This window comes from Perca flavescens, chromosome 20 (assembly GCF_004354835.1).
Source record: "Perca flavescens isolate YP-PL-M2 chromosome 20, PFLA_1.0, whole genome shotgun sequence".
NCBI lineage: Eukaryota > Metazoa > Chordata > Actinopteri > Perciformes > Percidae > Perca > Perca flavescens.
In genome coordinates, this window is record NC_041350.1 from 12413991 (window position 1) to 12428533 (window position 14543).

The 14543-nt window shown below is 42.1% G+C and overlaps 1 protein-coding gene across 3 annotated transcripts in view; it reads left to right on the forward strand.

The window, feature by feature from the left end:
• arhgef10 (Rho guanine nucleotide exchange factor (GEF) 10) overlaps positions 1 to 13779 on the forward strand; it is a 58235-nt gene extending 44456 nt beyond the window's left edge. For all 3 annotated transcript variants that reach the window (XM_028565156.1, XM_028565159.1, XM_028565157.1), the window contains 4 exons: positions 1580 to 1754; positions 11566 to 11688; positions 12361 to 12870; positions 12967 to 13779. In XM_028565156.1, coding sequence (XP_028420957.1) covers positions 1580 to 1754; positions 11566 to 11688; positions 12361 to 12854 — 792 coding nt within the window. In that variant the 3' untranslated portion in view covers positions 12855 to 12870; positions 12967 to 13779. The remainder of the gene's footprint in view (positions 1 to 1579; positions 1755 to 11565; positions 11689 to 12360; positions 12871 to 12966) is intronic.
• The last annotated feature ends 764 nt before the right edge of the window (positions 13780 to 14543 follow it).

Here is a 14543-nt window from a genome sequence, read left to right on the forward strand (position 1 = left end):
TGTGCTTCCTGTTTTGACTACACCTGACAGTCTGTCTCATTATATTCTGAAATATTTAAATCACCCGTGAACAAACATCTTTGGCGCATTTGTCCATGAAAACAAACATTGTTTCATATCATATGTTGCCTATTGTAGAAATGTGATGCTTTTGATTCCATTTCGATGCCAAAGCATAATCACAGGGTCCCAGACATTACAACCACAGACAATGCACTGTGTTTGAGTGTAGTCTAAACAGATTGAGAAAGACTTTCTGGGGCTTGATTGCTTTTCAAAAATAAATTTCAAAGTTTTTCTCTAGTTTGTAGTCACACACAGGCAACCCAAGAGAGTCAAAATTCACCCTGTAGCCACCGTCATGTTAGGCTTGGGTTTTAAATGTCAACAACAGTATACAGGGCTGTTTGTGCAACAGCCTGTGGAATTCTTTTTTTAACGTCAGTATTCTCTCATAGGCAGATGGTCACACTGACTAACTGCCAGGCAGCAACCTGCTACACAACACAAGAGTTTGAACAGCAGATTAATTTCAATTTTGTGCGTTGGTCTCCTTCTCATCTAACTTACAAACACGAGCACACGTCTAATCTCGCACCTTAGTGCCAAATACCACTTTGGTCCGTTTACATGCAGGTACGGTTCTAACTCGCCTTTCAGTTTTTCTGGTAGGGGATCTTTTTTTTTTTTTTTTTTTTTTTACTCAGACTGTTCTCCAAGGTCTCATGTCTTTTAGTACTTGCAAACTTATTTTACCACTAAAAAGTCCTTAGAAGATTTCACTTGCTGATGTTTTGAATACACTCACTCTTAAAGTGCTCATATTATGCTCATTTTCAGGTTCATAATTGTATTTAGAGGTTGTACCAGAATAGGTTTACATGGTTTAATTTAAAAAAAAAACGCCATACAGTATATTTGTCCTACTGCACATTGCTGCAGCTCCTCTTTTCACCCTGTGTGTTGAGCGCTCCGTTTTAGCTACCGAGTGAGGTATCTCACTTCTATTCCATCTTTGTTGGGAGTCGTATATTGCCTCCCTTCCTCATCGTGGGATGAGAGAGGAAACGAGCAAATGTGTTTTTAGCGGTATGAGTCGTCCTTTCCTCTCAAGCGTCCCATGAATTTGTCCGCTGTATGGGCAGAGTTAGCAACGGAGCACGGCTTCCGGGAAGGCTTCTCTCGTGTATCCTCACCTATAGCTCTTTGATGCTCGTTCCTCGATCCTCGGGGCAGAAATAAGAGTACTAGGTGAGCATTATAACGTGGGTTACAAAGTGACGCAAGTTTGTCACGGAAGTAAAGGCTGGACTACAATAGAGTAGTTTGGAGCAGTTTGTGAACAGTGTTTTCTGTTGGAGATGGTAAGTCCTTTTGGGGTGGAGTTTGGGCTTTTCACTTTGTGAACCTATAACATGCACAAGAAAGCTATATAACACAATAAAAGCATAATATGAGCTCTTTAATAAAGGTTAATGTTACTTTAGTGGTTGACACCCTCCCTCAGGCTGAATTAATTATAAATGTGCAAAACATTCATGCCTAAGTCCGGTCACCCTGTCTTCTCTCCCTCATCCAGAGGCAGCTGGAGGCCCACCAGGAAGAGGGCATGGTGGTGTCCCACATGGTGGTGGCTGGGGTGGGCATCTGGATCGCCTTCAGCTCTGGTTCCACTCTGCGACTTTTCCACACCGAGACCCTGGAGCACCTGCAGGACATAAACATTGCCACACCTGTCCACAATACACTGCCTGGTGAGTCCATTTATAGACTGACAAATGATCAATCCTGTTTAGTTTCCAGTGGCTGTTTAAAGAAGACCTATTGTGGATATTTATTAAGGTTCTAAATTTCAGCATAACGGCAAATAACATTATGGGCCCTATCTTGCACTCAGCGCAATTGCCTTTGTACACTGACGTATGTATCGTTCCTATTTTGCACCCGACACACAGACTTTTCCCTCCACAGACGCACGTCGGTAAATTAGGGAATGTATTTGCGCTCCCGGGGGCGGTTCAGCGAAAAGAGGAGGCGTGTTCAGGCGCAAACGTTCCCCAGTGCTATTTTGCAGTTTCAGAAAACAATTCCGCCACTGACCAGGAAAAACCTAGTCTAAAGTCAGTGGCACGTTATTCAGATGCTATTTCAGGGGCGCATGCTTGGCCATAATGTAGCGTGTGCACAAGACGCATCCTCTTTGCTTCTCTCATCTACACGGACGCAGCCGTTCCCATTTTTGCAAACGATACATAATTACAAGGAAAAATATTACTGAAAATGTGCTTCAGGTGTTTGGATAGGTCAGGAGGCATTTTACAGTACAGTCCTCAAAAAGTCTCAGCGTTCTTTGTGGCTTGTTGTGTTTTACACAACATTTCCATGAATCATGGATGTGTTGATGACATAAATGAGGAAATATTAGAGGACTTAAGGAGACGTGATGTTGAACTACGGTGGGATTGGACACTCCGGCGGGATCTGGTCCGGGAGTGGCAATGCGCTCCTGGTGGAGCAGGTGGAGGGAGATGGAGTGGGGGGAGGAGGAGGGGGCACAACAGGAGCAGGTGGTGCGTTTGGAGGCCCATGCTTCATGGCTGCAGCAATCCTCTCCAGACTTGAGGAGATGCACCAGAGAGGCCGCAGCAACATCGCCACCCGTTCAAGACGGGCATTTATTACTTTGCCGCATCCCGGACAGCTCCCGCTGGCGTGCGCCAGGCAAATCCGCCGTCATAATAGCAATCCGCCTGCTCTTAAAGGGAATGTGAGATGACGCTCTGATTGGTTTATTGCACGTTACACCCAAACCACACCTAGCTACTTCAGACCAACCCATTTTAGATTTGCGTCAGGCGCAAGAGTCATTTATCCCGCCGGTATAGCAATAGCAACAGCGCCCGAGATCCGCCCACAAAGCTACTTGCGTTTCAGATCGTTAAAATAGGGCCCTAAGCCTTTTCAGGTACTTATTCATCACACAATGGACCATAAGTATGAATTAATTTGAGTAAAGGTTACCTGTTCAGGGTCAACTTACAAATAATAACAAATAATTGTATTGTTATAGTTCAAATATTCGGCATCAAATTTATACTTTGCTAAATAGCTTTGTTTCACTGTTTCTCATTTCTCTGCATCCCATCCCCAACATTTTATTTTTGTTGGACAAACAATCCGGTTGGGAACTTCTCATTCCATCCCCAAAGTAACCAGTAGGACACTCCTGGAGGTTTAAGTACTTTAATACTGATACTGTTTTTTTATTGGTGGTTCAAACCAAAAGCAATCCTTTTGAATCGTTTACGTATTATTCTATATATTGACTTATACCAACAAAACCTACTGTACTGTAGTATTCAAAGCCTTGTGGTTTATGATTCTGTCATGGTGATTCTGTGGTCTCTCTTGTTATGGTTTGTCATGCTTTCGTCTTCTTTTAGTCCAAACAGTGAATCAGGAACCTCTCATTTAGTCTCTATTCATAGTGTTGCATACAGAAACCTTTTGACCTCGTCAAGTCATTATTTAAGGAAACTTGGCGTGTTCTGGAAGGTGCTGTCTAAAAGGCAAATCTAACCCAAATTTAAACACTTGTGAAAACAAATGGGACATCCTTTGGATCCATTGGATGAGGATGATGAATTATGACATTGCTTCGAAATAAAGTTTATATTTGCAGCTGAGCTTCTAGTTGAGCGAGTGGAGTTCGGTACAAAATTAACTTTCCCAGCTATCTGAAACATTAATAGTACCAAAGATCAAGAGCTTGTTTTGGAACTCGCTATAATGTTAGAAGTCCCATGTTGTAAAAAGTGAGATTTCCATGTCTTTTTTGATTATAAAGTAGGCTGAGGTACTATATAAATACTGTGAATGTTTTAAAACACTCAGGCCACAGAGAAATGCCAAAAAACGAGCCGTCGGGATTTCCGTACGGTTGTGATGTCACAACTATACTATATATAGGTAGAAAGTGCAGCTACAGTGCCATTACAGTAATTCCCCAGCTGCAACGATGTTGCAGAGGCGCCAAGAGTGCAAATGCAGAAGACACGGAAATGCTGACCAATCAGAGCAGACTGGGCTTTTTTGAGAGGGGGGTCTTAGACGGACGCCAAAACGAAGCGTTTCAGACAGAGGGTGAATATGGGTATATTCAGACAGACCGTATGAGAAAAATAATGTGTTCAAATAACATGTTCTAGTAAAAACCCAAAATACATGTATGAACCTGAAGATGAGCATAATATGTGAGCTTTAGTTTAGTCACTTAAAAAGTAGGAATTAACACTTTCACGACAACAAGTAACCAATCAGAATGTTATGCTGACACAAAATATGAACTGTAATGCCAGATAAAACCAAACTTATCTAGATTAAACATTAACAACAATGTAGGAGTATAACATACCTAATATAGCATTACTTAGTATAGCAGTAATTTAGATGAAAACAGTGCTTTGAAAAGAAATGTACTCTTCTTACAGTTCCACTATAATGGCTCACCTTTGATCTCTGAGTAAGGCACTGCAGATGTAAACCCGTCATTACCAGGTTGTAATCTCTGCAGAACAGCGTCAGAGGCGAGACAAATGAGCCATATTTCACAGACGATTGGATACCAGATGAGTTTAATATGTAACATACAGTGTGTGCAAAACCAATGAGTGTATTGCGTGGTACCATAACACTGTTTAGAACTGTTTAATGGGCTCTTTAGCACGGGCATGAGTTTTGTTACTATGGCAATTGTTGTGATCACAGTAGATGATATTTTTAGTGTGCGGCAGTTGGTTGTGAAACCGTTTCGTGCCATGTGTGTTTAAGCCAAACATTGTCGCCGTCAAACCAAATGACTGTTACCGTGACAACTGTCCCAGGCTGAAGTCATCGGAGCGTCCTACTGCTGCTTCGGATCTTGTAATCTGCTGCGTTACGTCAGCTTGACCCCAAAAAACACACAGCCCAAAAGGATGATTGTTTTTTTGTGTTTTTTTGCTTCTGTTGGTATGTAGTCAGGATTTGTGCAGTCCAATCGCTGCTGCGTTCAATCTCTTTTTTTCTCCATGCTGAGTAATGCAGACAGCTGTGGTTTAGCATGCCTTTAGTTTCCCAAAGCATTCTTTGTAATGTTGAAGTTTTATAAACTCATTGCCTTTCTCTTGAAACTGGATTGCACATAGTTTTGATTCTTAAATGAGGTTTTGATTTCAGTTTTGGTTTTTGATGACAGCTGTGGTTTCTCCTGTATGTGTATTGTGGTCTGCAGTTAATGACTACTAGCCTGCAGTTCTGTGCGATCTCATCATCAGCATCATTAGCTGTGCTGGCCAGCTTGGCGCGTAGACTGTCTGCACATTTAGTCTTCAGAGGGACTTCTCTATTATTGCCATAAGGTAGCAATAACATTCAGAAAGGCCTCAGAAGTATTTAGCAAAATGACAAAAAAGGAATGTGTGGAGGTTGTGTAACATCTGGTAAAGCAGGTTAGCTCTATTCATCACGCACTTCTTCCACTTCAAGCAGCATTTATCAATCCGCAGGATGCCAGCTCTCATATAATTAGCTTTTGGGAGATGGTTTTAAATACCATGTAGCTGTTGGAGAAACTATGAAGACAGAATCCAATGCTGTGAAGGCTTGAATACAAACTGCAACAAAGGACCATCCACTCACAGCTTTTCGTATCCATGGCTACAAGTTGTTCAATGTGGCACAATGGTTAACAGCATTGCTGCCTCCGTCTGCAGAGAAAACTGATTTATGAACAGTACTGGCAATGGTAGAAACACTAAATGTACAAACAAAACAAAGTTTCCTTAAGGAAATCCCTAATTGCATGTAAAAATGTAAGCGATGACCGACTTGGAGTATCCACACTGACTTGATATTGTGGGAGACTCTCACTCTGATACCCAGTGTTTAGAGTTACAAGTGGAAGGCCTCTTTGTCAGACAGATGTGACTGATAAAAGCAGCCTGCTTCGGGACCTCACTGCCCATATTAGCTAATAGGATCCATGCAACCGCAGAGGAAGCTGGTTCTGGGACAGACCACCACACATGAATATCTTTCATCCTCTGGGCCTTGCCATTTAGAGCTCACTTCCTCTGATAAGAGTATTGGGTCCTAGGACTGTCAGACAGCATGGAAGTCAAAAGTTGTTTATACAATTTAAATCACCAATAAGGTTATGTGGTTGTAATTTGGATATTTTGATGAAGCAGTTGCATGAAGTCCACCTGTCTGCCGTCTTTTTCGTGGTCTGTTGTGATGGTGACTTTCCAGAATGCTCCACAGTGGCGTTTATCACCGCTGGCTGCTGCTGTGGAACAGAATGAGACCAAAAAAATGTGCTGTTTCTGCACAAACTCTGTAGAGGTCGACCGATATGGGTTTTCTCTGGCCGATGCCAATCTTTAGAAATCAAGGTCAGCAGGTGGCTGATAAATGCTGCCGATTTTTTTTGCCCGATATTTGGCCGATATGTGCTTGTTTTTAAACCTCTATTTGAAACATAAAATGTAACACTAATATACACAGAATTTCTCAACAAAAACATTTATTGAACACTTCACCAATCTACACTTGTATACTTCAATTAAAAATGTATAATTTAAAAACATACTGTATATTGTATAAATAATATATGAAAAATATATTAAATAAACGAAACAGGTAAGAAGAAAATAAACTTTGTCAAATAAACTTGAAAAATGAAGTTTAGTGCACTTAGCAGCATTTATTAAACTTCTGAGAATACAAATCTGCACATCTTCACAGAAAGTGACATGTTATTATTAATCTCAACACTATTTCCTCCTAACTCCTGTTGAATCAAATCAGCCTAGGGTTATCTAAAGTCAATTCTTGTTCACCTGGTTTGTTAGATCATTGTTCATTTGTTGAAGTGTTGTATCTGTGTTTTGGGGATCCTACTGTTACATGTCCTGTTGCACTCATTAGGATCAAAACTCTGAGTTGTAATTTAAAACTCGTCCAGCCAATTTAATAAAATTAAGGGTTTTATTCATGCTCGAGTCCATAGATGCAGTTAATGGATACAGGCACGGAGAACTGAAGGCTCTGTTAGCAACGATTAGCTCCGTTAGCGGGTTAGCTCCAGTTAGCTCCGTTATAGGAGTGGATGAAACTGCCACGCACAGGACTAACAACCAGGCTTTGATAAATGACATTCGGGGAGCTTCCACAGCGGTGTGGCCGCGGTGTTTTGTACGGTTTTATTAGTATAGTTAATCCCAAGGCAAGAACACCAGCAATATGCTAGCTACTAATAACTGTAGCGTCGGAGCCTGAAGTGACTGTGCGAGACACACAGCGCAAAAACTCGCGAGGAGAGGGGCTGGAGGCAGGTGGTCTGAGTGCGCTGTAAAAAATGTCGCCTATTCATGTTTTTAACACTAGGCTGCCCGCAGATGCGCCTGCCTATTAATCGGCTTGATATACTGGGATATTGGCCGATGCCGATTATGTAAAAAAATGCCAAAAATTGGCCGATTAATCGGCCGACCTCTAAAACTCTGATGTAATTGGAACTGCCAACCAAACTGTTTGGACAGGAGGGACTGCCTGCAATCGATGCGTTGGAGTCCGTATGATTGGTCTTTCATCTGCAATTCTTTGCCCCATTAATGTACATCTGAGACACAAGCTAAAAAATAATATCAGCTTATCAGAAAATGACAAAAAGTAACATTGTTCCGATATTTAATCTCTGATTTCCACATCCCCATTCTCCAGGAACTTTGCATTATCAAGCAGGGATATTATATTACAGATGCAATTTTTGCTTGTCCACAGAACACACAGTCAGGCTCACAATCGGAGACATGGGGCGTTGTCTTCAGTGTGAATGCCTCTATAAATGCTGCAGTGTTGAATGCAGGAGGTGGTCTTGGTGGGGTTATCCTTCTCATGTTCCTGCATGTTGGAGCAATTCTGCTTTCTCACCCTGTACAAGCACTAAACCGACAGCCAGCTAATAGCTGTAATAGCAGTCATTTTCACTGGGACTTCCAGCTAGTGTTTATTAAAGATTCTTCTGTGACTCATGTTTTAGAGTAATTTAGTGGTATTAGTAGAGGATTGGTTAATAACTTTGGCACTGTGCTGTAAAAGTATACTACTTTCTCTCTACATTCCCAAGTCTTAATCTGAGTATACATATATAATTTCCTCTGAATTAGACATCTGAATTTAAATCTCTCTGGGACCAAGTGAGTTCCACTGCATCAAGTAGGACAAGAAATCCAAATCAGGAAAAGCATAAAAGCTCAATTTAATGAAAGCAAGAATATATATATAAAAAAAGCTCTTCATAAGCACTTCAAATAACATTAGTCCTCCATCAAAGGAGACTGTACCATGATCTCAAAGGGCACTGGCTGGCCGATGTGCTGAGGTTCTAGTCTGCCTTTGTCTGCTGTTCTGTGACCTAAATAGGCAGCCATGCATGGCCTAATGGGAGACAAACATCAGGGGGTCAGTAAATAAAATCTCCAGCACTCCTTTGTTTGTACGCCACCATTGTTGCACACATCCCAACACGGATAAGACACTTATTTCTGAGTGAGTCCTCGGAGATACAAGGAATGAGTAGACCGGATAGGTCTGACTGACATGCTGTATCTGCACTGTGAAGAAGCTCCAGTTTAAACTTGTCTTAATTTGATCTTCTCCTTGGATCAGATTGACATGAAATTGAAGTTACTATTCCTAATGATCAGTGAGGTATATAGTGTATGATATGTTCAAGATATTTGTGACACTTCCATTGTGTGAAATTAACTTTCTGGATCGCCTACTAAGGGCTAATTGTATTTTCCTGTTTTTTTTTAAAATGGCTAGACTGTTGGTCCGGCTTCACTCCATACGTCAACAACCATTAGATGGTTTTCTATGAATTGTATACAGACATTCATTGTCCCCAGAGGATGAAGCATTCAGACTTTGGTGATTCCCTGACCTTTCCTCTAGCCCCACCATCAGGTTGACACTTTAGCTTTTTTGTGATGTCTTGACAACTATTGAATGGATTCCTGTGAAATTTGGTGCGTACATTGATTTCCATCTCAGAATGAACTACAATCATTTTGATGATCCTCTGATCGTCTTATTAGGAAACGTTAGCATGCTAACATGCTAAACTAAAGGTGTGTGTGTGTGTGTGTGTGTGTGTGTGTGTGTGTGTGTGTGTGTGTGTGTGTGTGTGTGTGTGTGTGTGTGTGTGTGTGTGTGTGTGTGTGTGTGTGTGTGTGTGTGTGTGTGTGTGTGTGTGTGTGTGTGTGTGTGTGTGTGTGTGTGTGTGTGTGTGTGTGTGTGTGTGTGTGTGTGTGTGTGTGTGTGTGTGTGTGTGTGTGTGTGTGTGTGTGTGTGTGTGTGTGTGTGTGTGTGTGTCGCTTTGGATAAAAGCGTCAGCTAAATGAAATTAAATCTAATGTACACCCTCACAGAGCCGTAAACATGGCTCACCAAACTTTTCTCTCACAATGATGCAGTTGATACAATTTGTGTTCATATCACTGAGTGAACAAAATTTAAATCCGTAAAATGTGTGTGTGAATTGAGGACCTAGAACACTTCAAATAGCTTTACAATGGGAGTAATCTATTAAGAGGGTTCCTGCGAGAGAGACTGAAAGAGCAATTACTTACATTGTGCTGATCTGATGTATTTCTAGACTGATCGAATGACAGATATAGTGTATTATTGTAATGTTTGGGATTTGCTACTCCCTCCTGCTGTTGGTTGTCAGAACTAAGTGCAGATCAAAGTGGTGCTCTGGTGTAGGATCAGGGCCAAAGCCGGGCCATGTTGACGTTCACTCTGGGTTTATTTTAGTTCACCCTCTGGGTGGGGAACTCCAAATATTATGAAAGGAGGAAGTTGAGCAAGGCCCCCGACCGGCAGTCTGTGTGTTTCTGCTAACTCTGGGCCCTCATTAGAAGCACATGTGGGCAGGACTCAGGGTCCAGTCTTCAACTATACCTGCCTGCCTATCTGGCATGCTTCCAGGAAGAATGGAAGTATGGAAGTATGGCAGTATAGCGTGTGTGTGCCCCATGCAAGGGGTCAGCTCTAGTGAGGGGGGGTCACGCAGAGAGACTGGCAGTAATTTTTCCTAAACCCCAAGAGGATTACTTTGAGAGAGGAAATTCAAGTCAAGCTGTTGCAGCAGTAATGACTCATGACAGTCTCGCCTCCCACATAGCAGGACTGAAAAGACATTTTTGCAAAACCTCAGATTCTTACTACAATAAAAAAAAAGATTTAAAAAAAAAATTCTTACTAGATACCATTTGTTGCAAAGCTTATTCCTGACAAAGCCCCTGTGTGGGTCTGAGATGAGTCCCAAATTCCACATAATAAGTCACCTAACAGAGCAGGCTGTCAGCAAGCCTGGCTTTATTGCCATCCTTGCTGAAAGGTGCTGTTAAACCAACAATCACGGCTTTTACAATCCAAAGTGTCATCACCGTGATTGTTCTGACCAGGAGGGAAGGGAAGGGAAAAGGTCAGGCCAGACTGTCCTGTTGTAGCTGCCACAGAGGCAGAGCTCCTTGCTTAATTACAGCATTACGCTTCACTCATTCTGTTACAAAACACTTTTGTGTTTGTTTGTTTAACTCGAAGTGAACCATAATGGTGCATTTTTCTGTGTTCAGACGCTTGACAAGAGCTGCTTTTATCCAGGCTGCTCTTTACGTTGCCCTGGAGACAAATAACCCTTGAATATGGTTGCTGCATAAATGCCCCCACTCACTGAAAAGATACACCTCCCTCCCGCGCACCACACTGTATTCAAGTGGCCCATTAACAATGCAATTCTCTTATTTTCCAAGTCTAACAGATCATGCTTAGCGCCGGTAAAATCCCTCAGGGTGGTAAAATATGTTTGTCAAGAAACATTCGTTAGCTGTGTCTCTCTCTCAATATTTCAAACTAAATACAATTTGTGGAAGATTAAACCAATATTGGATGGATTGGATTTGGATGGATTTAAACCAATGTTATAGCCTGACAAGCCAGACCCACATCAAGATGTTGGGTCTGGGTACTCACCGTTGACAGGGCTCAATCCGAAGGGCGGGATAAACGGTTGTCTATCAAATTCTCTCTGCACGCAATAGGATAGCGCTACAACCAGGCAGAGCAACGAAGAAGGAAGAGAAGCTAGTTGATAGATTCAACTTTTGCCGTATCCGGTCGGCAAAACTCCGAACACATCTTCCTTTTTTAAGAATGACTTCAGTGCCGTTATTTGTTCTTTTTCTCAAAGAAAAGCTCAACTCCAAGTCTTCCAGAGTCGTGGCCAAAGTCGATTCGAAAGACAGCTGTTCGCCAGCAGCAGCCGCCATAAGCCCGCCCACCGACTCTATACACAATGTGATTGGTCCGGCCAGAGTTTGGTTTTTCCGGCTCGCAAGCCAACGGAGAGTTGCTAGACCCCCTGGCTGCTAATTAAATTTGCTGCCGCTAGGGTGCGTCTAGATTTCTAGGCTACCAATGTTATGCTTCTGTTTGTTTGTTTTTTCTCCATAGGAAACCAGAGAGTGTCCGTGAGCAGTCTGCTGGTCTGTCATGGTCTGCTGCTGGTCGGGACCAACCTGGGGGTCACTGTGGCCCTCTCTGTCCCCAGACTGCAGGGGATCCCAAAGGTTACAGGTAACACTGAAACATTTCTGTGTCCCATATTCAAATGTACTTACATGTAAGCCTACAATTTAGGATTATTCTCATTATTAAGTTGATTTTTATTAAGTGATTTGATCATTTAGACTATGAACAGTTAATGATTGCTTTTTAATAAAGGCGTCTCACAATCTCCTAGACCAGGGTGACCCTTTCAAATTGCTTGCTTTGTCCAACCAACAGGCTACACCCAAAGTAATTCATACGGTATCATAATGTAAAACCGAGAACATCAGCAACTCTTCACATTGTATTTGTATACAACCAGCTAGTCTTCCTGGGCTCCAAGACAACATTTAATCAGACAATATTAAAACATTTCATAACATATACTGAAAAGAAAAGAAATTAAACAAAGAAAATCTATACAACAATATCTGCTTACAAAACTAAATAACAAGAAGAAAAATTACAATTACAAATGAAATGAAAACAATAATAAACAGAATAGAGAAATATCTTGAAAACAAAGTTATATATTACAGTATATGACATGGTTATCTGCTCTTCACATCAACACACAACTAGCATATGGTTGGCAAAATATCTCTTTCAATTATCAGATATGTATGCAGGTGATACAATGAAGTGTGTAAAAAAAAACGTCCTGGGTGAATGTGTGAAAGTGTCTGTACCTGTTGTCAGGTCGGGGTATGGTGTCCTTACACGCTCACAACGGTCCGGTCAAGTTCCTCAGCGTGGCTGCTGCAGTGTGCAACCGGCCATCCTCCACCCCTCCTACCTCAGTCCAGCCAACAGAGACAGATGATGGGGAGAACAGCCAGCCCCCGTCGGAGTCAGCCCTGACTCCCCCTCAGGGACGGGCCGTGTGGTTGGGAGAGGCGGGCTGCGCTACCATGGCTCTCCAGGACTCCGTGTCCTCCTCGTCCTGCGGCTCCCTAGCCCCGTCCCAGGGCTCCTTGGAGCACGGGCCAGAGGACGGAGCCCTTTATGACATGCTCCACGACCCTGTCCATCAGCAGAGGGGCCGCCGGGCCAGCAAGGTGGATGTCAGCTCTTTGCTGGTGGTGTCCGGAGGTTTGGGCCACCGCAGGGTCAACAAAAAGACCAAACAGTCTCGCCATGAGGACACCACCTCTACCATCATGATCTGGCAGATCCCTTTACTCAACATGTGACACTAAAAGCACCTCGGTAGGTTGGAAATAACATTTTATCAATAACCAGTAGAAAATGCAATTGCTTACTTGTATAAGGATCTTACCTATATTCTCCGTCTCTTTTTTTCAGGTTAAAGCAGAAGTGCTGCACACAACTGTCACAAGGAGATCTGTTGCTACACGTAAAAGAATATTTGGGATCAATCAAAACTGAAACCAAAATGCATCAAGCACTCCATAATACTCCAATGATGTTTCTGTGTTACAATGAAAAAAACAAAGGATGAATATAACCACTCAATCATGATGCTTGACGGAGCGTTACACCACCCTACAGACCAGTCACAGAAAGTACTGTACTTGTTAAGGATGTACTCGTTTTGAAAACACTGAAAGGTCTTTATTTTCACCCTCTGACAAAGTTGGTTGTTGTTCTGTAACCTGGCTAATACATTACTCTCCAGTGTTTGTGCCATACCAGTTGACTGTATATGGCTTCAGTATTCAAATCAGTGTTGAAAAGATGTGAGACTATTTTGTCTTTCCTGAAAGGCGTGTAAGGTAACGATGGGGCTTTGAATCTGTTACATAAAGGCTTTATTGAGATTAGGATTAGGTTTTGGCCAGATCTTTCGATCATCAGTCAATGCCAGAGTTGTAAATCTGAAGTGTGACAACTCAGGATTACATGTGAATGAGTTTTGGTGTCAGCTTTTGGACCAGCTTGGTGCACCTATTGTTCTGTTAACAGAGGAAAGGGTTAGGAAAGGTGAAATGTTGATGACTGAATTAGTTTGGGAAGGCTTGATTTAAATCCCTGGCTGGCCAGGTTTCTATTCATGAAAGGGAAGAAAGGGTTGTTATCACCAGGAGAAAGGACCCCCCCTCCCCCTCCCCCAATACATATTTGTCTCACATTAGGATATTTAAAAAAAAAAAAAAAGAGATAAACTGCTTTATACTTTTGTCACAATGTTGTATGTGTATTAACAAATTCATAAACTGTTTTATTGAGGAACCCGTTTGTGCTTCATTTGGTCTTCATTTTCAAAGGATGAATGCAGTTCTGTGACTTAAAGGGAGGAATTGGAATATTCACTTTTTTTAAACTTATAATCTATCAGTAGTTGTATTTAATTGATTTGGTGACTCTCTTTCTGGGATATACACATCAATTTTGTGGCAACTTTTCCCACTTTTGTCAAGTTTAAACCAAATAGACCTTTTTCACAGCAGACATGTTGACATATCATAGTAGGAAAAGCACAGGTGTATTCCAAACCATTACTGATGGCTGCATTCCACTTAGGAGAGGCCCTGGTATTGTACACGCTGACTCACTGAAACAGCTCACTGGGACACTTGATGGAATTGAGCCATCGTTAAGGTTATCAATTTCAGCTGTGCTTTTCCTACTATGACAAGTCAAAAATGTCTGCTGTGAAAAAGGTCAATAATGCACAAGCATTTTGGTATAGCGGCAGTTACTGACTTAAGCCACGGATTTAAATAACATTTAAGGCGGGTGAGGAAAGAGTGTTAGTGTGCCTATTTCCTTTGATTCAAACCAACCTTGTACTGCTACTCCACTCTGCTTGTGTGCAGCCATCAGTACATGCTGGGACTAGCAATGTGCCTGAGGGGCCAGAGTCTGATACAGCTCTTCCGGGATTTCACTGCTCATTTCTCCTGCTGCCGAACGAAGAA